General features: G+C 31.9%; 3 protein-coding genes across 4 annotated transcripts; all 3 read right to left on the bottom strand.

Moving 5' to 3' along the window:
- Positions 1–7057: 7057 nt before the first annotated feature.
- LOC132752232 (perlucin-like protein) lies at positions 7058–11147 on the bottom strand. Its single transcript, XM_060742547.1, has 4 exons — positions 10818–11147; positions 9939–10042; positions 9340–9433; positions 7058–7899 (listed from the first exon to the last, which is right to left on the bottom strand). The coding sequence occupies exons 1-4, from the start codon at positions 11041–11043 to the stop codon at positions 7667–7669; spliced, it is 657 nt and encodes a 218-aa protein (XP_060598530.1). The 5' UTR covers positions 11044–11147; the 3' UTR covers positions 7058–7666.
- Positions 11148–14521: 3374 nt separating this feature from the next.
- On the bottom strand, positions 14522–17507 carry LOC132752233 (perlucin-like protein). 2 transcript variants are annotated; one of them, XM_060742549.1, is made up of 4 exons: positions 17176–17507; positions 16174–16268; positions 15736–15829; positions 14522–14833 (listed from the first exon to the last, which is right to left on the bottom strand). In XM_060742549.1, exons 1-4 carry the CDS (start codon positions 17399–17401, stop codon positions 14601–14603), a joined length of 648 nt encoding a protein of 215 aa, XP_060598532.1. In that variant the 5' UTR covers positions 17402–17507; the 3' UTR covers positions 14522–14600. The 2 variants fall into 2 exon arrangements, with proteins under 2 accessions (XP_060598532.1, XP_060598531.1); XM_060742548.1 differs by having other exon boundaries at positions 16174–16277; positions 17176–17502.
- A 3504-nt stretch (positions 17508–21011) lies between these two features.
- On the bottom strand, positions 21012–24337 carry LOC132752244 (collectin-12-like). The gene is made up of 4 exons (XM_060742561.1): positions 24111–24337; positions 21980–22119; positions 21322–21331; positions 21012–21115 (listed from the first exon to the last, which is right to left on the bottom strand). The coding sequence occupies exons 1-4, from the start codon at positions 24289–24291 to the stop codon at positions 21012–21014; spliced, it is 435 nt and encodes a 144-aa protein (XP_060598544.1). The 5' UTR covers positions 24292–24337.
- Between the last annotated feature and the right edge of the window lie 2058 nt (positions 24338–26395).

Raw genomic sequence — 26395 nt, 5'->3', positions numbered from 1 at the left:
AAAAACGTAACCGTAAATATGACTGAAATTTTATTTTTTGGACTGTAGAAGCCAGAGAAATATCAAATTCAGCACGGCGCCATGCTTCGCTTTGTGTAAAAAGCAACATTTAATAACATAACTTAGATACTAACATGTTCTAGATAATTTGTCATCCTCTATCATTCAAAAGCAAATGCTTGGAAAATAAGAATTGAGAACTTTTGGACTTTTAAGTAAAATTAATTACTTCCAGTTGAAAATGATAAATAATTGTAAACATTATTATTGTTATGTAATGTCTTGCTTTAGATGGACTCAATTTTGTTTGACCTTTTCACAAGCTACATAGGCGGGTCTTGTGCTGCAATTTATGTCAGCCCATTTGAAATTTGCATGCGAATTAAAAGCAGCACAGTCTTAATCGATAAGGTAATTTGACTTGTTTTGTGGTTCTCCATTCGCCCAGTCGAAGAAAGAAACCACATTGTCTGTCCCTGTCATTTTCCAAAGTCCTTCTTTGGCTTCATCAGTCATCCCAATCCAAACCAACGTTCTGAAATAAATTCATATCAACAATTAAACAAAATAAATCATAAAACTGTTTTTAAAAGAAACATTAGCTGTTGTACGAAACGTAGTTTGCCTTAGAAATTAGAAAGTCACATAAAATATACTTATGTGTTAAGTTGTTTTAAAGGAAATCTTAAAAGCAAATTTAAACTACATAATGAGCCGCGCTATGACAAAACCATCAGAATGGGATTGCGACCAGCATGGATCAAGACTAGCCTGCGCATCCGCGCAGTCTGATTAGAATTCATGCTGTTCTCTTACAAACCCTATAACAAGTAGAGAAACTGACAGCAAACAGCATGTATCCTGATCAGACTGCGCGGATGCGCAGGCTAGTCTGGATCCATGCTGATCGCAAACCCATTATGTTGGTTTTGTCATGGCGCGGTTCATATGTGTAACGCTTCGGATGCCGAATTTTGAGAAGACCATATTTATCTCCCTTTAAAATATTGAAACATCTATACGAGAAATGATCCAATATTTCCAATGACACCTCATTTCCTCGAGAAATGTTATATTTAGTAACTATTACTTGCACGTGATGCGGTTCTTTAACTATTGTCACGCGGCAGGACATTTTTACCACATATTTTAAGTAACCACAAAACAAAAAACACGTGGCGGCATGGCTGAGTGGTTTACACGTCGGACTAGTAATCAAATGATTGCTACCTGCATGGATTCAAACCCCATCAGGAGCAAGTCGTTGTTTCTGTGAGCAAGAAACTCGTTGCTCACTGCTGGTTGGTTCAAGGAACGGATTCGAAAGTGTTTTTAAGCTTTTAGCTTAATACACAATCGAACTAAAATTAATTCTGTATATAAAGAAAACACGATCGAGATGTTCAAATGAACCCATATCAGAGTATGCAGATTAATTTATGTCAAGTAAGTTTGATGTCATTTGAACGATGCCATAACATCAAAATTGCAATGTGAACAGTATTTTTAATTTGAAAGTGTTGTCGTCAATTCTTTGGTCGCATAAAAATCAAAGTAAATACAGAAGATGTGTAAATCAACCAAAAGTGAATAATTAGTTATCAGGAAACTTTTATTAGAATGGACAATTTTTTCTGACAGTCCGAACAGCGTAGAAAATTAAGTGGCTGTAATGGAAACAATTTGGAAGAACGACAATACTTAGCTTAGCAGAAAACTGTCTTTAGCTATTTGATATAGCATATTGCACCATGGAGTTAATACTGTACATTTTGTCGTGGACTTTAAGGAAATTTAAAGGTTCAGCATTTAATTCATACTCAATAAATCGTAAGATAATCTCTAGAATATATTAATACATGCAACAGATTTGAATAAAAGTGTTCGTAGTTACACATTTGACATGGTTTTGCTGGGTGTAGACAATTATGTTAATGTTATCATTAATTGTCTTATCATATCATTAATTGAAAAGAATTGACTATATATTTCTTTAATGTAGAAGCAAGCAAAAATTATTTGAAGATGGGATTTGTTTCCCTATTATTTATCCATCACATAAATAGAGTAGCAGTCGAGTTATGATGACTTTTTTTACTTTATGACAGAGTGTGTTCCGCGGTTACGTCATATTTTACGTTTTTGGAGAAGGGGTTTCTTTGGTGTGCTCCTTTGCATTTTGCAAATATAAAGACTTAGTGTAGCGTAAACTATATCACGAAGCAGATAGAAACAACATTATATCTATAAATCTAATGAGACACTTAATCATATTTACCTGCTTTATCTTTATAAACGTTTGGCAATATTCTTTGCAAATATGCATTCTTTTCCTTTGTTTCCAAATGTATCAAATGAGCGTCATGTTTTCTACAGAAACTCTGAATAATAATATATAAGAAGAATGTATAATAAGTTAAAACAAGTTTATCTTTTTTAACATAATCAGATGTTTCATTCGTTTGATGCACAACAAGCTCATCTACACAAACAAAGCATTGAATAAGAAAGATCGGTATACTAGTATTGCCTAACTAATTCATATGATATAATTTGCCAAGCGCAAATAGTTATATTTAACTCACATTAAACAAAACAAGATTTGTTTCAAATGTCTGAGTTGTTATAAAAATGAAACAATCAACATTAGCTACCAATCTTTTCTATTCTTTCAGCAGTATGTATGAATGAATCAGTCGAACAACAATTGCCCATTTGAGGTTCATATACCACGTTTAATGTGAAATGTGTCCCTGATCTTGAGTCTCATTCTTTATCCTTTATAAACATTAGAGAATGAAGTTTGGTAGCTACTAAATAATTCAATCATTTTATAACAAGCTTTCAAGGAAACAAAGAGTACACTATCACAACAGTCGATGATAAAATAAATATACACATTAACGATTTCGAATATTAAAATACATCTCGTCTTTCAGGGGATAAATCAAATGTTCATTGACAACATGTTGAACACATAGAGCATAAACAGATTTTTCTTTACTTGATATCACACCCAAATATATGTAACACATATTGTCGCAGTGATGGGCAATAACCCAGCCAACATTCTATATCGGCCCGACATCAAACCGACATGGTTTTCTAAGACGGCCCGATGTCGGCTTTAACCTCGGCTGCAAATTGGAATGATGTCGGCCCGACATCGGCAGCACAATATCGGGCCGATATCTTACCGATATAGGCCCGATATTTCTTGCCGACATCGGGCCTACATCAAAACAATAGTGGTGCGATGTCAGCCAACAATAGAAAGATATCGGTCCTATATCGACCAGGTATCATCCTTATGCAAGCATGTTGATGACATCTAGCAGCAATCATTTGGCATATCCTGCAAAAACACAAAAATAGAAGATAATCATTTTACAAAATAGATAATAAAGACATATATTTTAACTTAAATGTGCAAATGACAATCACTACCATGCTAATGCATGTCGCGAAATCATGTGACAAATTATTTCAAACATTAATTTTACATCTTAAAAAGAGACAAACAGATAAATTGTATTTTTCCAATAATTTTAAGTGTAAAAATCAAAATTATTAACAGCGTTTACAGATTTGTTGAATATCATTACACTAAAAAAAACATGCAATCACCTTCCTTTGTTAGCTTTTCTTTTTGGCGCTTAATCTGTTAATTGTAGGACTGCAGTGAATATTTTCAAGCTTTTCATTTAAAATATAATAAAAGAGTGATTTTTAAGTAGTCAAAACATAAATATTGAATTAATTACAAACCACATATCATCTCCAACTCAAACTATAATTATTTAGAAATTCATTATCAAATGTACAATTATTTGCTGCATGATTTTCAATTCAACAGAAAACGCAATATCGTACCGATGTCAAATCCGATATACAAAATAGTTTGCATTGATAGGTCATGTAGGCCCGACGCAGACCCGATGTATCTTTTTTTGATATAACACAAAATGTGGTTAATGTGGTTCTAGTAATTGAAATCATACACAGGATAATTTATTCACATTATTAAGTAAACAATGCCATTGCAATTAAATTTTTTCAAAATACTCAATATGTCGGCACTGCAGCGGCCCGACGTCGGCAAGTAGTCGGCATATTTTGCCGACATGCCGACATTAATCCTATATCGGCCCGATATAGTCATGCTGGCTGGGAAGAACTTTCTAAACTATGTGCCTATTCTATATCGTGTCAATTATATTTGATACTTCCTTCCAATTATACTTATACATACTTACATCCGCCGTAGAGAAATTCACAGCAATGAAGCCAAAGAAGAAGAAGGATTTTTTAAACGGAAACCATGTCTCATGGCATTTTTCCGGTTTAACGACTCGTCCCACTGACGATTCGCCCAATAACGCCCCAGTTTATTAACGATTTCCCCACTTGATATCATTAAAAATTATACTCATATATTATTTCATTATATCTCATTTGTGTATTTTTTCATAGAACTTTCAGAGCTATCAGTAATGAAGTAGATTGATGCTATAAATTAGCGATAATAGTTTATTTACATAGATTTATTCCTTACTTAAAGCATATGTGTTGTGTTTTTTCTAGTACTTCTATGTATGCTGAATATATAATGATGTTTTTAAAACTAGGAATTTACATTTTTTAGTAACGCAAGACCTTTCAGTAAAAAGATGATAATTGCAGTGCATCCAACAAATATAATAAAAACTAAACTTATTTTCTTCAAATACAAAGAATATATCATATCCAACGGGGCGAGTTGCTATTGGGCGATTCGTCAGTGTGACGAATCGTTGTGTCATTTCTATTTGATACTTTCTACCAATTATACTAATGAATAATTACCTCCGCTGTAGAGAAATTCACAGCAATGAAGTCAAAGATGAAGCAGGATTCTTTATAGAGAATCCATGAATATGGGCATTTTTCTTGTTGTGGTGTTTTTGATGATAACATAGATTCTGACGTTTTACCTATAAATCACATCGAATTAAGGATTAAATCGAATAACAGCAAAGGCACAAAGACCAGAATGTATTGGCATGGGCACAATGTGATTTACTAGAAAACCGGTAATTCTATGTCTTTGTTAAGGCATCTATAGTTAGTTATAGTCAACACCTTCATTGTTATAAAAAGTAAACGATTAATGATTATTTATTTTATACATTTAAATACTTTAATAGTGTATTTTCTACCTTCAACAGAATTCTCTAATTGTTTGACACGGTTCTTCAAAATACCGATATGTTGCTTGACAGAGACCAGTTCATGTTTGACATCTGCAATCTGTCGTTCTAGATGCTCACTTTCACCATCCCATTCTAAGACTGGGTGTTTAGAATCCTTAACAGTACCATATATTATAATATGTCCGCCTGTCATTGACAGAGTTTGTAAAAACAACAGAATTAATCCTGATATCATTGTTCTCTTTTAAAATTTTAAAAGAAAAAGCAATTTTTGTCGTTGTGATGTCTTTACGTGTGTTCGGTTTGACATCTGTTGTTAAAGTAACAACTTTATCAATTTTCAAAGTTGTATACATGTTAAAGGCCGTTCAACTTATCTTTGGCAAAGCCAACTGTTCTAATCATTACCAGTCGGTTAGCTCAATTGATAAAACGTAAGACTGTGAATTGGGCGACTCGGGATTGATTCCGTGGCAGTACAGGCCACTTTCGTTGTGATTTATCATGTAATCTTTTCTACGGTCATTCGCATGAAAATGAAGGCGCTAGTACTAGTAAACTCTTTCACAGTCTGCCCAGGAACGATGCAGGGGCTGAACATTGTCCTGGTGAATTCAAAGTGGCTTACTGCAGTGTACTAGAGAGTTAACTACCAACACTACCACTTGTTCTAATCAATGTACCTTTTTTATTTCATTTGGTTCTATAATGATGTAAATGGCTAATCAATTGTTTACGTTTTAGGAAATGTGTTTTGTTGTTGATTTTTCCTAATATATCTGTTCTGTGGTGTATGTATTTTTTAAAATCGTGTTTGCATTTAAGTTTGACATAAAAGGTTAATTTGGTGTCTTTTATGAAATGCGTGGTATAAAAATAAGTACAGAACGTAACATCACTTGTATGAAAAATAACAACACTTAGTTTTTATCATTCCACTCATTAAATATCTGTCAAGAAAGAAATATTAATGGGAAAACTATAAAAGACAGACACTTATATTTTCGTTTTAAAAATTATTATTATTTATAATGAAAAAAAAACGAAAAAGAAACATGTTTTCTTATAGTCTAGTGTTGAGTAAAGCACGATTTTATTCATTACAAATGCATATGATACAAAACAAATGAGCCACACCATGACAAAACCAACATAATGGGTTTGCGACCAGTATGGATCCAGACCAACCTGCGCATCCGCGCAGTCTGATCAGGATCCATGCTGTGCGTTATCAGTTTCTCAACTTGTTATATGGTTTGTAAGCGAACAGCATGGGTCCTGATCAGACTGCGCGGATGTGCAGGCTGGTCTGGATCCATGTTGGTCGCTTACAAACCCATTATGTTGGTTTTGTGATGACGCGGCTCAAATGGAAATTATGAGGTTGACGTCCTTTAAGCTCTCAGCAACGTTAACAAGGAGGAAATACTCTTTATGACTATCATTTAAGATTTAAGACAAGATATTCTAAATCAGGAGTTGTTCTTGTTCTTTGTGTTCTTTATCAGCACGTAAATATCTTGACATGAATGCTTTCATATCTTCTTTGAATTGTTTTTGTATTGTTTTAAGATGCATGCATATGTTTCTGTACCTTTTATAAAATTCTTGATTTAGTACAATGTTAGACAGAATAAAAGACTAAATTTTTTAATTTTAAGGGTATCTTCTCGTTGTTTTCCGTCAATCTTCAGATTAGGTCATCGAACACAATGGTAAGTATACACAGAACAGATACGGTATTTCGGTCTTACTAATAGTACATCAGTTAGTATTTTATTGACTATGATTGTAAGACATGTGTTCAATCATAATTTTACCGAAATAGTCTTTATTTTCTTTTGGATATCAAATAAATGCAGTCGTTCTACATTATCACTCTCTTTTTTATTTACATTTAAAACCATGTGGTAGAACTACTTTCAATCTATCTTAAGGGTATTAAGAATAAAATCCGACGTGCTCCGATTGATGGCGTGTGTGTTTGTTGGGATGTTTTCTATTGTATCTACACTGACAAAGTAAGCTCTTTTGGCACAGTAGGACCAACACGATCCAATCCAATGTACAGTATGTCAGGCTTTTGCGAGTGCCTTATGTTATAATCGATGGTCTTTCGTAGACTTACGCTTTTTGAACCTACCTCAGTGATTCTATTTATAGTAACATGAAAATTCCTGTTTTATTTCTAATTCATTTGTCTCTATAACTGGAATTATTAAAAGCATAAATCAAACTTCAAAAGCAGCCAGATGAACAAGTGCTTACAATTAAACTAGACAAAGTGACAAACAAAAGAAAACTAAACGTGACAACAAAATTGAATCTGAAGATGATATGAATATTTGTTTGAAATTATCTTTTTTGTAGGTAAAATGACAAAGTACGTGAGTTAAGACAGCTATTCATGAGTTATCAGTGTACTTTTTCAAAGATTGGATTTGCAACATATAAAATGTGATATTTTATCATATTTATTCTCCTTTCCAATTTTCTTCACAGACAGGACGAGCTGTTGATGTGCATGAAATATCTCCCCATTTGTAATTGTGTTCTTGCGCAAATCTGGCACAATTTTCTGTCCTTGTACCGCTTGGTTCTCGGCTATTTGCCCAGTCGAAAAACGAAGTGGTTTTGTTTTCCCCAGGTAACATCCATACGTTTTCTGTCTCAATGTCTGTCATGCCTATCCAGTAATGTCTACGGGCTACAATAAATAAAACTAAATTTAAATTAATTTCTTCTTTATGTCAACCGGCCATCAGACAATACAGATTCGTAAACCTTAGACATAAATGACAAGAGCATAGTTTATGAAAAATTTTATTATCACATAACATGTAATTTACTCATCTACAGCACTTTTTCATTTTATGCACATGTATGTTTTAGTTTGATACATTCATTTTTGACCATTATCATCTATTTGCTTGTTTTTATAACCTATAAGATATTTTCATCGGGAAACTTACTTCCATAAATAAGTATTCAAAGCTAATGCCAAAGAGAAACTATTATTTCACAACTTAGAAAATGTAACCAATGGACTTTTAGCATTTGCACCATGTAAACTTCGAGTGAATATCATTTTTGGATCAAATCTAATAATCCTATCAATAAAGCCTTGTTTTCATTTTTTGAGTCCAATAGCAAATACATGTTAAACTCGATCTCTTGTTTCAATTACTCTTGGTTAATTCTTACATATTCGGGGCACTGAATGTATGGCATTTCGACCACAACGAGCCTTTTGCGTGTAAGAGGTTCTATTAAAATGTTAAAAGTATGACGAAATAAGACAGTGGCTATAATATTTAATCGGCGAGTGTGATATGAAAAGTTCATTATATATTGTTCACTCAAAACTGATTCTACTGTACTTGTCAGATCTAAAAACCTATATTTGACAGGGTGCTATCAGTATTTCATATGTCTATGTACTCCACTAAAAGAATTCAAATTAATGATCAAATAATGAATAATAAACTTAGATAATATAACACCCAAGTTACGCAGAGTCATCGGTGATTGATCGGTAGTTTTTTTTAGCCAAATTATGGAGTGAACCGATGACAACGTATTTAACACCGATATCACCTATTGGTCACCTGTTTTCCACCTATCAACTGCTATTGGGGAAAGATAAGTTTCATCGGTGAAAAATTACCGATTGGGACTTTTTAACATGTTTAAAATTCTCGATCGGTGAAAATATTTTACAAATAACCGACGACTTCCTATATCACGAGATATGCAAGCTCTTAATCACCGATATCGCCGATCGGACAAAGATAACCAAATATGAATCACCGGCCATATCTGACGGAAAGTGTTTAACAACTGATGACTAGCTATCAAACACCGATTAATCAGCGTTACCCCCGATTTAGCTCCGATTTACAAACGATAAAAACCGATAGTATTTCAGCATTTTTATCACCGACCCAACCCCGTTTGAATTTGCTTTCTGTCACCGATGGCCGTTTACACAGAAAAACCAGAAATAAAATCACGCAAGACAACCGATCATAACAGCGAGTAAATTTAAAATCAAATGACCGATTGGCGACCGACCGTCTGTGTAACTGGCCCCTAACAAAAGACGTATACGATAAGGCAAATGTTCGTATACATACAAATTACTTACAATAACTATGGTTCTGCATGAATTTCTTTAGAAATATATTTTCATTGTGACTATCGACATGGACCAAATGTGCCCGAAGAGATTTGCAATATTGCTGAAAAGAGATACATACTTTTCCAATACAAAAATGCACTTAATGGTGAATTTGCATGGCTTTGGCGAATTTTAAAATTATATCATGCAATATTGTATCCATATTGTTTTTATTTTTTATCTATTTATTGTTTTAGGTTTTTTCAAACATATTAAGTATTAAACTTCGGCAGTCACACAGTCTTTATCATCGTTATCTTTTGATGTGCATGCATTTAAAAAAAAATATGTGCATTTCCATAAGAAACGTGATTAGTCTTGATAATAGCAAAGATATAAGGCATATTTTTAAAGTTTTGTTGTCTATACGTTCAAAAGAATTCTGTTCCTATTTCAAAATTCTATCCGTATTTATCTGGTATTTTTTGTTCAGCTTGTATGGCACTAAATAATAATTCCATTTGATAATGAAAATAATGATAATAAGAAAAATAAAATCTAAAAGTATATTTAACAACTTACTACGAGCAAAACACAATAGAGTGTAAATATATGGTATTACTTACATCAGCACGAGCATAGTTGACTTCGTTTGAACCAAAATAGTAGCAAGACCCTCCATACGCCATCCAGCCATCAAGGCATGGTGTTCTTGACGATGCTAAATGACCTGCATACATAAAACATAAATTTGCGCCAAATGATAACTGATAATTGACAACATAGGAATTAAGTTTTCAAAACTGTATTGCATTATAATACCAACCTGTGGTTTTTATTTTAAGGTTATGCGACTATCTGAATTTGGAGCTCGAGCAGATTTACAAATCTAAGATAGCATTCAGGACAGCAGTTAATCTTTAATACCATGGCGACGAATAATATCTTTTAAAACTAAGCGTATATATAAATAACACATATATTTATAGAAACAGAAACTGTACAGTTTTGTACTTTGAAAATCAATTGTTAGAAATACGTTTTTTAATTGTCACAGTCAATGTTATAATGGATTTCTAAGTTTAAAAAAATCCGCAATGGAAAATCTACCAGCATTACTGCTTATCTGTTAAGTTAATTTAATGACATAGTAACCAAATAAATACTTAAGTATATATTATTGCAGCTTAAACGTGAGTAAGGGGTAGCTGAAAGTTGTCTTTCAACATTAGTCATACAACAATATGAGTAAATGGTATAATCATGCGTGTTTTATATCTAACAACGATATCACTAAACAGATGTTTACTTACGACGACATATTTCTAATTGTTGCTAAAAGCAAGAAAAACAAGAAATGTGCTTATGAACAAGAGTTGGATATTTACATGTTCATCAAATAAATATTGTTAAATTGTGTTAAAACATAATTCATCAACCGTGAACTAAGCTTGTCTGAAAACTGAAATAAAAAAAATATCATTTCAAAAGTGCATTCCGTATACCTTTTCGAATCTCTAAATTATCGACACGGTTTTTCAAGAGACCAATCTGTTTGTTGATAGAGACCACGTCCTCTTTAACATCTTCAATCTCTAGTTCTAAATTTCCACTTTCACCATCCCATTTTACGACTGGGCGTTGAGAATCTCCACCTGTACCATATATTATAATATGTCCGTCTGTCATCGAACAAAATTGTAAAAATAACAGAATAATTCCTGAATTCATTGTTCCCCTCAATGAAAGATATGTGATATTTAGTTGTGATGTTTTTATTACTTTTACAGTCTAGCGACCGTTGTTATACTAACAAGTGTATTAATCGTCTGCAAAGTTTTATAATACTTACTATCAAAGAGAGCAACTTATATTAGGCAAAGCCAAATAATTGTTAAAATCATTTATATGTATCCATACTCAATGGATTTGTTCCAGAAAATTATTTATCTAGTGTTTTTTCTTATTAAGCTGACTATCCCAAATTCTTTTATAGTATATGGTGTTTATGTATATAAGGTAGCATCACTTGAAAATAATGGCATGTTTTTATCATTTCCCCAATTATGTATGTTTTAGACAACCAGGACAAAGTATGAACTATGTATTTCTTTTATTATTGAAAACAGTTATATTTACTTTATTTTTTTTTATTATTTTTTTAGTTTTATTTTTCATATAATTTATATATATTTTAATTGAGTCTTATGCCAAAATGACACAATTTAGGTCATATTGTCAATTTCCAGCTTTAGTGGTGCATTATTTCCGACAGGAAGGGGCTCCTGAGTAGAGCCACAGACATACCGTTAATTTGCTGGTTACCTTCCTTACATGAGAGAATACACACACACTGGCTGGTTTTGAAAAGAATTGGAAACAAAGTGATCCCTCGGAAGCATAAATCACAACAAAATTACAAGAGAATTGCAGGCTCGGTTTGATTGAGGCTCTACACGAGGGATAATGAATACGTGCACCATCCCTCACGCCCCCTTACACCGGCTTGAGCGGTACTAAATTCTCAAAACTCAATAATGCTGGCACCAATGATCCCGAATGACCAGAAAAACAACAACACTGAAGTGAAATACGGGGAAACTTTTTACAGCTGCCACACAGCACTTGACACCTGCTGTTGTGAAGTATAAAAATCTGGAAACAAAGTGATCCCTCAGAAGCATTAATCACAACAAAATTACAAGAGAATTACAGGCTCTGCTGTTGTGTAGTATAACCCACAACGATGAGGTAAGTGGTTCGCAGCCAACGACCTTAACAACTTACCAGCGGGACACCTTAGAGCCCGATGGAGTTTCAATACTGGTATGCCTAAAATATATAGTTTGAATACAAAAAAAGTTAAGAATAGCAATAGGTCTGACAGTAAGTGATGCACATCTTAAATTTAACTTTTTCTTTAGATGAATATTATGTTATTGATAATAAGAAGCGGAGAAACCAACTTAAGCAAAGCGCTGCCTAGACTACAGACTGTCAGTAACCCCTTACCCAAGGTGTGATATTTGTTTAGTAAAGCATTATGTTATTCTTTAAAGTTTATAATAATTAACAAACAAAAACAAGTGGAGATTATTATATTGACTTCCTCTACAACACATGCAACATCAACAAGGAAAATTATAACATTTTGGATTATCTTCCGCCTATGTTATGATGTAAAAACCAATGTCTTCTAAATTTACAATTGTTTCATCGACACGCGATGATCTTAAATGTTTGTTTTCAGAGTCTTTGTTAAATAATGAAATACACATGTATATAAAAGTTTACATTTGAAAACACTTCCTTATTTATGACGATTTTTATACAACAAAACAAATATTTTGATAATTTTGTGTGCATTTGTTGTAACTTTTTTTAAATCTTCTAACGACACTTATGAGGTCTACAGCAGCCAGGATTTTAATTGTCAGTGCAACACCCGTATCCTGCAGCAAACGTACAACATCACAGAGTTCTTTTAAATGCTTGTATAAGGAAAACATTTTCTATATAAGAAATATTCAAACATATACTCGTATCAATTTAAGAAAATATAGGTATTATTTTCCAACATAAGGCTTTGCACAATACTTATTCTTATTACTGGAAAAAGGGGTTCAAAATTTTCCTTTCAGATGTATTGAAATTTTAAAACGTTTTCTATGATTTTAAAAAGTGATAACATTTGACAATATATTTAAATTTTGCAGTTTAACTGTCTATGAAAACAAGTTCTCACTATTGTATTGTATGTAAAATTAAGTTTTCTCAAATATTAACTAACAATAATATCAAATTTAAGACTCTTCCAAAAGAAACATACAAAGAAATTTACTATATGACTAATATTGTCCCTTGTTGCAATCGGTCTAAACACGGCCAAGTGCCTTTCCGTGAATAAGACACTTTGTGATAATATTCAATCCTGTAATATAAAGAGCACCGAAACACGAGGCTATCTGATTTGTACGAGGGGGGGGGGGGGCGTAGCCTCCGAGTATAAATCAGATTGCCGAGTGTTTTGGTGTTCTTTCTCTTTTGTATCATATTCAAACATAACAGCACGTTCCCTGTTTTCATACCATGTTATGATAGATGACAAGATATTCTAAATTTAGAGTTGTTATTATCGTTTGTGTTCTTTATCAGCACGCTGGCATCTTGACATGAATGTTTTCAGATCTGTATTTGTATTGTTTTAGGTGCATGCATATGCTACTGTACTTTTTATGTAACTTATTAATTTAGTACAATTTATGTTAGACAGAATAAGACTAATTTTTTTTCAATGGTATCTTTAATGGTATTTTTCCGTCAAACTTCGGATAAGGACCTCGATCATACATGTCATAATAGTAAGTATACACATATGCATGCAGAACGGATATTAAGGTATTTCGGTTTTACTCTAACCAAGAAACTAAACACGTAAATAAGTAGTAATTTAATGCTAGGAAATGTTGACTTATTTTATTCGGGTAAAAATCAGTCTAGATCAGTAAATTTATAGATATTTATGTCAACCGAACATTTTTTTATATACATGTACTTATTAATCTTGTTATAGAAATCGAAAGTACGAAATGTCTACCTGTTGACATTGATTCGGATTTGATTATACTTGTACATCAGTGGGTATTTTTATTGTCTATGATTGTCAGACATATTTCAATCATAATTTTACTGAATTAGTCTTTATTTTCTTTTGAATATATCAAATATAAGCAGTCGTTCTACATTATCAAAGATTACACTCTCTTTTTTTCTTTTTTGTTTACATCTAAAACCACGTGGTAGAACTACTTTCAATCCGCATTAAGTCCGAGGTTATTACGATTAAAATCCGAGGTGCTCCGATTGAAGACGTGTGTGTGTTTGTTTGGATGTTTTCTATTTTATCGACACAAACAAAGTCTGCAGCGGCCAGCAAGCTCTTCTGGCACCGTAGGACCAACACGATCGAATTTACAGTGTATCAGGATTCTAATAGTGTCTTATGTTATAAACGCTGGTCTTCCGTGTATTGAAGCTTTTTGTGGATTCTAACCCACTCGTGATTCTATTTAAAGAAACATCCGGTTTTATTTCTAAATGATTTGTCTCTAAAGACCTACAAAAAGTATTTATCAAACTTCAAAAGCAGCCACTCGTGACAAACAAAAGAAAACTAAAAGTGACAACAAAAATGAATCTGAAGATGATATAAATATGTGTTTCAAATTATCAGTTTAATTTTTTAACAATGGGATGTGCAACATATAAAATATGATATTTTATAATATTTAATCGCCTTTCCAATTCTCTTCACAGGCAGGGCGAGCTGTAGATGTGCATGCGACATCTCCCCATTTGTATTGGTGTTCATACGCAAATCGGGCACAATTTTCTGTGCGTGTACCGCTTGGTTCTTGGCTAGCTCCCCAGTCGAAAAACGAAGAGGATTTGTTTTCCCCAGATAACTTCCATACGTTTTCTGTCTCAATGTCTGTGATGCCTATCCAGTAATGTATACCAGCTAGAATAAATAAAACTAAATTTGAATTAATCTCTTCTTTATGTCAACTGACCATCAGACAAAATGCCGATATATAAACCTTAAGACTCAAATTACTTAGACAGTGCATATTTTATGTATAACTTTATTATTACATAACATGTACTTCACTCATTTATAGCAGTTTTCCATTTTATATGCATGTATGTTTTTGTATGATAATTCATTTTTAACCATTATCATCTATTAGCTGTTTTTAAACCTATAAAATATTTTCATCGGCAAACTTACTTAATTATTTCACATTTAGAAAATGTAACTAATGGACTTTCAGCATTTGCACCATGTAACCTTCGAGTGTATATCATTTTTGGATCAAATCTTATAATCCTATCAATTAAAATATGATAAACAAGATCAACAAGGAAGGGTGGCGTTCAATGAACGCAACCCCCAAGTTTAAGTTAAGCCTAGTTTTCATTTTTCGAATCTAATATCAAATTCATATTATACTCTATTTTTTGTTTCAATTATTTCTGCTTAACTCTTACATATTCGGGGCATTTTTAATGTACAAGTTCACTGTGACTGTATGCCATTTCGACTACAACGAGCCTTTTGCGTGTAAGAAGTTCTGTTAAAATGTTAGAAGTATGACGAAATAAGACAGTGGCTATATAACTTTTAATCGGCGAGTGTAATATAAAAAGTTCATTATATATTGTTCACATAAAACCTGATGATACTTGACTTGCGCACATTTAAAAACCTATATTTGACAGGGTGCTATCAATATTTCATATGTCTATGTACTCTACCAAAAGAATTCAAATTAATAAACAAATAATGAATAATAAACTTAGATAATATAACATAATACATAAACGATAAGGCAAATGTTTGTAAACATGCGAATTACTTACCACGACTATGATTCTGCATGAATGTCTTTAGAAATGTATTTTCATCTTTATCTTCGACATGAACCAAATGTGCTCGAAGAGATTTGCAGTATTCCTGAAAAAAAAATTACAAACTTTTCCAATAAAAAAATTCGCTAAGTGGTGAATTTGCATGGATTGGTGACTTTTAAAATTATATAAGGTAATATGGAATCTATACGGTCTATAGATTATTATTATAATAATAATTATTATTATTATTATTAAAAACATATTAAGTATACAAGTTCGGGCATTCACACAATCTTTATCCTCATAAATTTTTGATATGCATGATTTTTTTTTCAATTTATGTGCGCTAGATCTTCCAATGAAAACTACAAAAAAGAAATGTGATTAGTCTTGATAATAGCATAGATATTTGTTTTTTCTTTAGTTTGGTATGATAACATTACTTACATCAGCACCAGCATAGTTGACATTGGTTGAACTCAAATAGTAGCAAGACCCTCCATACGCTATCCAACCATCGAGGCATGGTGTTCTTGACGATTCTAAGTGACCTGTGTATATATATATATATATATATATATATATATATATATATATATATATATATATATATATATATATATATATATATATATATATATATATATATATATATATATATATATATATATATATATATATAAGTCATAAAGTTGCACTGAACGATAACTGATGTTTGACAACATACGGATCCATTTTTTTAGGATTAAGTGATCGAAAAGGTATAACATTATATTACCAAAACATGTGGCATGTTTTTTATTTTAAAGTAATGCAATTTTATGAATTTGGTGTTCGAGCGGACTGACAAATCCAAGATGGCGTTCGGGACAGCAGGCAATCTTTTAATATCATGACGACAAATAATATCTTTTAAAACTTAAGACAAATCTGTAAACAACACATATATTTATAGAAATAAAATATTTATTTTGTACATCAATGGTGTGAGAGACTTAGTGTTGTCACAGTCAATGTCAAAATGAATTTCTAAAATAAAAATCTGCATTGGAAAATCAACCAGCATTACTGCTTATCTGTTAAGTTAATTTAATGTCATAGTAACCAAATAATAACGTAAATATAAAGTATTGCAGCTAAAACGTGTATAAATGGTAGCTGAAAGCTGTCTTTTAACATTACTAATAAAACAATATGAGTAAATGTTATATTTCTGCGTGTTTTATGTCTAACAACGATAACACTAATACAGATGTTTACCTTCGACGACATATTTCTAATTGTTGTTAAAAGCAAGAAAAACAAGAAATTTGCTTAGGAACAAAAGTTGGATATTTACATGTCCATCCAATAAATACTGTCAACTTGTGTTAAAACATAATTCATCAACCGTGAACTAAGATCGTCTGAAAACTGAAACGTATCATTTCAAAAGTGAATTCCGTCTACCTTTTCGAGTCTCTAAATCTTCTACCCGGTTCTTCAAGACACCGATCTGTTTATTGATAGAAATCACGTCCTCTTTAACATCTTCAATCTCTCGTTCTAAATTTGCACTTTCACCATCCCATTTTAAGACTGGACGTTGAGAATCCCCACCTGTTCCGTATATTATAATGTGTTCATCTGTCATCGAACAAAATTGTAAAAACAACAGAATAATTCCTGAATTCATTGTTCCCTTCAATGAAATCTAAGTGATAATTGGTTGCGATGTTTTTATTACTTTAACAGTCTGGCGACCGTTGTTGTACTAACAAGTGTATTAATTGTCTGCAAAGTTTTATAATAAAGCAACTTATATTAGGCAAAGCCAAATAATTATTATAATCATTTATATGTATATAAAGGTATATACTCAATGGGTTTGTTCCAGTAAATTGTTTATCTAGTTGGGTTTTTTCTTATTAAGCAGACAATCCCAAATAAGAACTTTTTAAAAGTTTTTTTTAAGTATATGGTGTTTATATGTAAATAGGGTAGCATCACTTGAAAATAATGGCATTATAATGTATGTTTTAGACAACCAGGACAACGTAAAAACTATGCATTTTTTATTTTTGTTTTATTTATTTACTTTGTTTTATTTTCTATTTTATCTTTTTTTTTAATTTTAATTTTCGTATATGTATTTTTCGGTTGAGTCTTATGTCACAATGACATACTTTAGGTCATATTGCCAATTTCCAGCTTTAGTGGTGGCAGAAGACCTTAGGTGCCACATTGTGCATTATTTCAGATAGGAGCGGGCTCCTGAGTAGAGCCACTGACATACCGTTAATTTGCTGGTTACCTTCCTTACATGAAAGATGTTCTTTTCTACATGAAATAATACACAGTCCCTGGCTGGTTTGGAACCCACAGCGATGAGAGAAGTGGTTCGAAGCCAACGACCTTAACAACTTACCTGCGGGAGACCTTTGAATATGAAGTGACAGCTCGATGGAGCTTCAATACTGGTATGTTTAAAATTAAGTTATTTGAACAGTTTTTTTAAAGTTAAAAAAAAACAATAAGTCGGACAGTAAGTGATGCACATCTTGATTTAAACTATTTCTTTAGATAAATATTATTGATAATAAAGAAGCGGAACAACCAGCTGAAGCAAAAGGATGCCTTGACTACAGAAAGCTCCTTACCCACGGGGTGATAATTGTTTAGTAAAGCATAATGTTATTCTTTAAATGTATAATAATAAACAAAACAAAAAAACAAGTGGAGATTATTATGTTGACTTCCTTTAAAACACAAGCAACATCAACAAGGAAAATAATAACATTAATTATAATAACATTATCTTCCGTCTATGTTTTGATGTAAAACCAAATAGAACATACAAAGAAGTTTATAATATGACTAACATTGTCCCTTGTTGCAATCGGTCGAAACGCGCCTGTCCGGTCACATGTCTGTCCATAAATAGTGGCATTGTCATCAAACGAAAACGACATTCATTTAAACTACAAAATACGGCATAAGCATAGCGGCATGACTTATTTCTTTATGTTATGTCGCTTGTCAATTGTACTTTTTAAATTGCACACGAAATGGAAAAGAATAGTGAAATATATGTATATTAGCAACTTAAAATAACATATTATAGTATAGGCAATTTAATAATAAGTATTAAAAAGAAACTGGTCGGTTATATTCAAACCATATACCTAAACCTCGATTATAGTACGGAAATGATTGGTCATATGTATCCATTGTTTTTAACACAATATCTGTAATTTGCAATGTTCTTATGCAAATGAATTAGCTCTAAAGCTTTGTGAATATGCACATAATGCCCATTGATATTTTCATTTGCACGGAAGGGCACCTGGGTTCTCCTCAACTACTAAAGCTTCAAAGTCGCCCAATGACATAAATTGTGTCGGTGTGAGTTAAAATGACATTATGCCCATCTAAAAGTATATAGTGAGTGAACAGGTGAGAGTCAAAATAAAATTTCATTTTGCCAAAATACCTTTTGATTTAATAATTTACTTCGCATAAACAAAAAATAACCGCATAAACAATAAATAGCCACCGGATTCATACAAAATTTCAGTAAATATCATTTAGAATTTACCTGTACCGTTCAGTATAAAAAAGAGTGGGGCAGTCTTTTTATATTTTAGGTAGATTTTAAATTTTATCCTAAACATTTTCCAATATAATCTGTTTGTCAAACATCATTTAAACAGTTAATCTCTTGAAATATAAAGTTAGTTCAGGTCAACTTGACAATAAAAATATTAGCATAATTTCACTTTAAAGCCAGACCTGGAGAAATCAAGACTTGCAGTCAATTTTGGAAGACGATTACATCTTAAGCTGTATAAAGAACATACATGTACATGACAAGATCGCTATATTGTTCTTAGAAACAACTGCTTATATGCATTTTTGCTTCGGTGTATTGTGTAAGCCAGAATGTGCGTAAACCATGTAAACCAGTGACTAATTGAAAAAGGCAAAATAAATTCAATGTGTCACTCACTTTCGCTATGGACTCAAAATACCTGACAGAAACTTAATGCCATGTCGAAGTTTTCCCAATCTTTGAATTTTGAATGCATCTTCAAGCTGCGCAATGTTTTGTGCAAAATAGGTCAGCTTATAAATTAATGACTTGACACTTTACAAGAAATCAAAAACAGAAGGCATAAATAATCGTATGAAATGACATAAATTGGAAATATGACCATACGTAAGTTTTCTTCTATCGTTAACTAAAACACACAAAGGTGAGTGTCACGCTCGACTAACTGCCTTCGAGAAATACATGTATTTAAGGTAGATTGTGAAGGAAACTTCTTGCCCCGTTTCCGTTTCCTGGACCCAACCAGTACTAGTGTCATCTGATAAAGCATAGCCGGAACAGAAGAATTTTAAAACAATACTTAGATCACTAGTTAAAGCAAAACTGTTGCGTTACATTATCATGCCAAATGCTAAGTACAACTAACAATAACGTAGATCTTGAACTAATGTAAATGACTTGTCCGTGAATTCGTTAGATGGTTTCAGTATCGAAAACTAAACTAGTTCACAGAATTTGACGCGCGGGCTGGCCTAGCTCTATAAAATTACTATTACTGAAATGTCGCTATTATGTGATTTTTGATAGTCAATTCAGCACATCTGACAATGGAAATATGACCATAATGTGACTTTCATTATATAACTTATTTAAATTATATCAACTTAAACTGTACATCAAAATAGAGCAAACCACAATCTCTAACGAACGCTCAAAGCCACATTGCAAACCCGTTTGGATTGAGCCGCCTGTGCAAGCAAAGTATTAGTAGTAATTGCATTCTACTATTCACGCCTCCTAACACTGGCTTAAGCAAAAGTTTACATATAAACTTGGCGAAACTTTAAATAAAATATATCAGTAGGTGTGTCAAAGTTATATTTTAATCATAAACATTTATTGCGTTAATAAACGCACAGGGTAATTGGAGAAAGAACTATAAGCGCACATTCAAACAGTGAATTCGGAGATGTCTTTTAAAACAAACAAGTTCTGCTATTAATCTATGTAATGATACTAAGTATGTATTTATTCAATGGTACACACGACTTAATAAGTTATATACAAATTAAATAGGCACATTTAACGCGAAAATATCCTCAGTTCCTTTTTGTAATTTACGGGTTCATTTAAGACTGCTTGAATTTTTCTCACAAACCGCTCGAATTTTCCAGGTGCACGGCGCATCAGCCCAACTGAAGGAATTGACAGGATAAAATTATGCACAATCTTCATTTCCTCCTGCATTATTTGGTTAATTGCCTTTCCAGTCTGTGAATGGTACAATTTTGTTTGTGCCTGATATCTTCCACAATCCTTCTGTTTCTATGTCTGTCATACCAATCCAGTAATTTGTGTCTGAAATTTATAGTATGTAGTTCAGAATATAATGTTTGACTTGAATATATCTTTTTAAATTCTACCATTTCTTGCAATCATTTTTTTTTCAATTTTTGAAGAAAACTTAAAATTATATCTCACCTTTAAAATATTGGCCATGAATGATTTTAGAAATATATTTTCTTCTTGTGTCTCTAAACGTACTACATAAGCTTCCCATTTACCACATTCTCTCTGAAATACCGCAAAATTACAAAATAATACATATTCAAGGTATATTTATATCAGAAGCTATACAGAACATACGTATGTCATTTTTGCCATTGAAATATAATCTGAAAAAAGCTCTACGTTGTCATTGAACCAAACGTGAATACAAATACCTTGTGTCTTTATATTGCAACAGTGTTTATGGTAAGATATCCGCTGTTAACATATTTGCTTTTGTAGTTTTTATATTTTTTTTATTTTTATTTGTTTAAAACTTAGGCTTTCCATAACAGTACTTTATCCTTGCAAACCGTTTGGTAAATTGTACGATAACAAAAGGTCTATATGCCAATCAAGGAAAATGAGACACATAACTAATTATATAAAATGAATTCTTTCAAGAAGCATACATAATTTCTAGACATGGCTTCTCTGTTCTTAAACCCATATCATTCATAGTTTAAAAAGGCAAATAGTAAATAATGATAAAATTATTTTTTATTCTCAAATGTCAAAGTTTTGATTTATATATCCTTCAATGTTTGTAACGAATATAAAAATAATAAATGCCAACATCAAAGACTAGAATAATTCAATAATGTTTATCGATTAACTAGTTGACATTTGAACATTCCACATATTTAAGATAACAATAGAAATATAGATATAGACTCTGAAAATAGTAGTAGCACAAGGTGCCTCAGCTGATTGAAAATCGAGTTTTTTTGTGTCAAACAAATAACACGAATCTTTAAATGTGATCCAGCCGTCCAAACATTTCATATTTCTTGGCATCACTGACGTCAGGTTTCCTGCAAATAATTAATAATGTCTCATTAAGAACAAAAAATCTAAGTTAGTATCTATAAGTGATTTTGCTTGTCTTTTCTTATATATGTGAATAAATTTACATATCTTGGTATAGTTTTTTCTTGTGGGGGTCTTTTGAACACACATATGATGCATTGTCAGGTCAAGCATTAAAAGCTATTTTCAAAATGAAACAATACTTACAGAAATTTACTTATATAGATATAAAACATAAAATTGAATTGTTTGACAAGTTAATTAAACCGATTTTATGTTATGGATGTGAAATATGGGGCATGAATAAAGCTGATAAAATAGAAAATATACATACACATTTTTTGAAAAATATTTTAGGGGTAAAATTACAAACCCAGACTAATTTTGTATACGGCGATTTAGGTAGAATGCCTTTAAAACAACAAAGAATATTACAAGTTTTAAAATTCTGGTTAAAGATAATTAAATACGATAACGTGAAACTGATTAAACAAACATTCAATTTGATGCTTGAAGATATTGAACGAAACAATGAAATTACTAATTGGGCAACATCTGTAAGAACAATTCTTGAAAATTTAGGCTTAAATTATGCATGGATATTTCAAGAAATAGGAAATGAAAACATTTTTATAGCAGAAATCAAGCGAAGACTTGAAGATAATTTTATTCAAACCTGGATGTCTGAAGTTGAAGCTTCACCCAGGGCCGACACATATAAACTTTTCGCTACTTTCGGTTTTTCGAAATACATAGAACAAATTAATATCACTAAATACCGGGCTGCTTTAACAAGATTTCGTTTATCGTCACACAGATTGTATATAGAAACCGGCAGATGGCATAAACCGCATCCGATTCCAAGAAATGAACGCAAATGTATCTTATGTAACACACTAGAAGACGAATTTCATTTTCTTTTAGAATGCGAATTATATAAAGATTTAAGAATTAGATATATAAAACAATATTTTCGAAAAAGACCGAATATTCCAAAGTTTGTTGAACTTATTTCCAGCGACCAAAAACAAATAAATACAAATCTTGCCATATACTTATTTAAAGCCATGGAACGCCGTAGCATAGTTTTATATTAAATGTGAGTCACTTTTCTCCACAAAATATATTTTTACATTTTTCTCTTGTGGAAGACTCTATTTTGATGTATTAATTTTTGTATACGTGTGCATGTGTGTATGTGCGTGCGTGTGTGTGTGTGTGTGGGTGCGTGTGTGTGCGAAGTTTTTTAATTCTCATGTTTAATATTCATTGTATTTTTCAAAATCTTATTGACGTTGACTATAATAGGTGTATAACTGTTTGAAAATTTGAGAAGATTTATATAAAAGCATTTATGATACTGTTGTTTCACCAATCGCCTCTTATAGTTTGCAAACTGATAATGATTGCATGCAGTGATGATTGATATTTTTTACGATCTCATACATTTATGCTGATTTATATAGAATTGGACCGCCACTGATTATTTAAAAAAAAAAAAAAAAACTTGTATTATATGTATGTATATATGTACTCACAGGTATTTGCCTTTTGTTCAATAAAAATTATTATTATATGTGCTTCAATAGTACCATGGTTGAAATAATTTATAATAATGATTTATATGTTTGTATGCTATTGTATATTAACATGTCTGTCTAAATGTTTATGTAAATATTGTCAAAATTAATGCATTTCTCATGCCGATCGCAAATTAAATTCAAAACATTGGATTATGAAGAAATAATTACTAGTACTTTGCTATGAATATATTCACTTTACTAGTCCCACATTACACAGCAAAATATACGTTGTATAGAATATTTGTCTTTTTTTAAGATCTGGTAGGGTCATCAACTTCAGATATATGCTTACATTTATCTTTATTACGACAAATAAGATTGTTTATGAGACAATACACATTTTATTAAGTCTTTAAAGTTTGATACATGTCAAATCTCACTTTTAATGTAAAAATATCTAAAAACAGTTTTACCTTCCTTTCGACTTTCTAAGACATTCAGTCTGGAAAATATATTCTCCAACATCTTCTTAACAGTGGCAAACGGTGTTCCAATGTCCACGTTTTTATCAGAGTCATGTGGTACAAATCGACAATTTACCATTGTAACAACACAGAAAAGCGATGCTAATATAAACCAAATGTTCATAACCATTTTGTTGTTAATTTTAGTCCAAAGCCAAAAGCGATTACAACTTAGAGAAAATGTCAGTCGAATGGATTGGGTAACAACTGAGTAAAGGGCGTAATAATATAAAGTTTGCTTGTTTATATAATAGATACATTATTCTTCCTTTTGTAAGTTATAAACATTAATTATTTCATACGGGCCTTTTCATCTTCTTGTTCTTTCACAATAGGATAGTTAAAACAATTAGGTAAATAACATTGGACTGTAACAAAAGTTTGTATACAAATATTTCAATGAATAATGAGGGTCGTGAATTCTGTCAATCTTTCGTGCCGACAAAATTATCTTGATGATGAAGAATGCCTTAGGGAAATAAAATGGCTGTAGATCGTTGTTTTTAGATATCTGTACAGAAGAAACTTGTCATGTCTGAGCCAAATACAATATCGCAATATCTTTCATTCAACAGATAAAATAGCGAGATCTAAAATTTTCATGAGTGAAGTTACTGCTAATGATAACCAAAACATATTCTTCTGTAGGCCCGTACCAACACTTACTTTGATTTTTTGCTTATCTCCTTCGAAAAACTCCTGGTAAATTCGTCCAGCTAGAAATAAGATCCTAATTAGTAACAAGCGACATTAAAGATAAATCTTCACGAGGCTCTAAAACAGACCCAAGGGAACATACTTTGATATTTTGATTATCAAAAGTGTCATCGTATTGTCTGTGTCTACGGTTAAATGTAGTTATGAATATTTCTGCTACAACAACATAAAATCACAATCTGAAGTAGTAGATCCTGATGTCTACAAAACGAGTACAACTCGTTTATTTGTTATGTTCCCAAACATCAAATTCTTTTATTTTAGAGAAACAAGTTTGACAGTCAAACATCTCTATTTCTTCCTTATAATTCAGTCTAGTTCAACTGATTTCCTAGCAATTCATTTGTAAGAACTATATAATTATAAGACATTTAAAGCCTTGACCGTTCGAACTGTTGCATACTAAAATTTATAGTAGTATGATAAACATATATTATGTCAAAATGTGAGCTCTTGTTTCTTTTTGGTTTACTTATACAAAGAAACAAACATAGATATATTCAAACGACGGTGATCATGTTAACTTCAATGTAAAATGATCCACGTCAAATTGCGTAAGATGCCCACAAATAGAAAAATGATCCTTTCAGAACGCGCAAAACGGCAAAATTGAAAATGTTGCAGTATCTGTTTGATTGTGCCTGTTCGTGGATAGTATTGAAAAGAACAAACTACCGTCCACGTACCTAGCAACTGTTTAAGCTGACGGCAAAGTTTAACTATGAAAAATGACAACAGTTTTGATTTAGAAACATCGGCAGATGCAAAGACTCAATCTAATCGTGTCTGCAGTTTTCATGTAATTTTGCTGTTCTTAGCGCTTCACTTTCTTCCAGTCATTTGAATATCAAAACAGCAGGTGTCAAGTGCCGCACGGCAGCCGTTAAAAAGTTACCCAATACTTAACTTCAGTGTTGTTTTTTTCTAGGGGGCATGAGGGATGTTGAACTTTTTCTTTATCCCTCATGTACAGACTCAATCAAACCGAGTATGCATTGTCATGTAATTTTGTTGTTTAAGTACTTCCGATGTATCACTTGTTTCAGATATTTATCTTAAATGGATATCAATTATTGAAATCTGAGTAAGCTAGGGGTTATTGTGCATGTCTTTAGTTTTTATTGAAGTCCATAAATATGCTGAATCAAACCCAACCTTTGAATAATCTGGACGTTCTTAATGAATACTGTTTTATAAGTATCACAGTTTTGATCCTTCACATTGATGATGAGGCCATCGTCTTATTGGTGATACAAGGGACAACACCACAGTACGAATACCTGAAAATGGCGTTGCTAGAACATTGCCTAAATGTCATTTTATTTCTTTTCTTTTCCAAAGAAACACATCACAATTTCATGGCGTATAGTCTTAAGATATACAAATATTTATTAACGGAAGAGAAATAAAGGATATCAGTCAATTAAAATGTATATTGCAAAACCACCATTACAAAACATATTGGCTAAAGATTGCTGCATTGTTGACAGGAATCTAAAATTTACTGAATACTACAG

The sequence above is a fragment of the Ruditapes philippinarum genome, unplaced genomic scaffold (genome assembly GCF_026571515.1).
Source record: "Ruditapes philippinarum isolate M1 unplaced genomic scaffold, ASM2657151v2 ctg629_1_1_1_1, whole genome shotgun sequence".
NCBI classification, from domain to species: Eukaryota; Metazoa; Mollusca; class Bivalvia; order Venerida; family Veneridae; genus Ruditapes; species Ruditapes philippinarum.
Note: the sequence above shows the minus strand (reverse complement) of the source record. Positions and strands in the feature narration are given on the sequence as shown.

Coding starts and splice junctions, on each gene's coding strand:
- LOC132752233 (XM_060742548.1), bottom strand. CDS start 17,401: ATGAATTCAGGAATTATTCTGTTGTTTTTACAATTTTGTTCGATGACA. Junction 16,278..17,175: donor AGATTTAGAGACTCGAAAAG/GTAGACGGAATT, acceptor ATATATACACAG/GTCACTTAGAATCGTCAAGA. Junction 14,834..15,735: donor CATGCAGAATCATAGTCGTG/GTAAGTAATTCG, acceptor TATTTATTCTAG/CTGGTATACATTACTGGATA.
- LOC132752232 (XM_060742547.1), bottom strand. CDS start 11,043: ATGAATTCAGGAATTATTCTGTTATTTTTACAATTTTGTTCGATGACA. Junction 10,043..10,817: donor TAATTTAGAGATTCGAAAAG/GTATACGGAATG, acceptor TTATGTATGCAG/GTCATTTAGCATCGTCAAGA. Junction 7,900..9,339: donor CATGCAGAACCATAGTTATT/GTAAGTAATTTG, acceptor TATTTATTGTAG/CCCGTAGACATTACTGGATA.
- LOC132752244 (XM_060742561.1), bottom strand. CDS start 24,291: ATGGTTATGAACATTTGGTTTATATTAGCATCGCTTTTCTGTGTTGTT. Junction 22,120..24,110: donor CTTAGAAAGTCGAAAGGAAG/GTAAAACTGTTT, acceptor AATTATTTGCAG/GAAACCTGACGTCAGTGATG.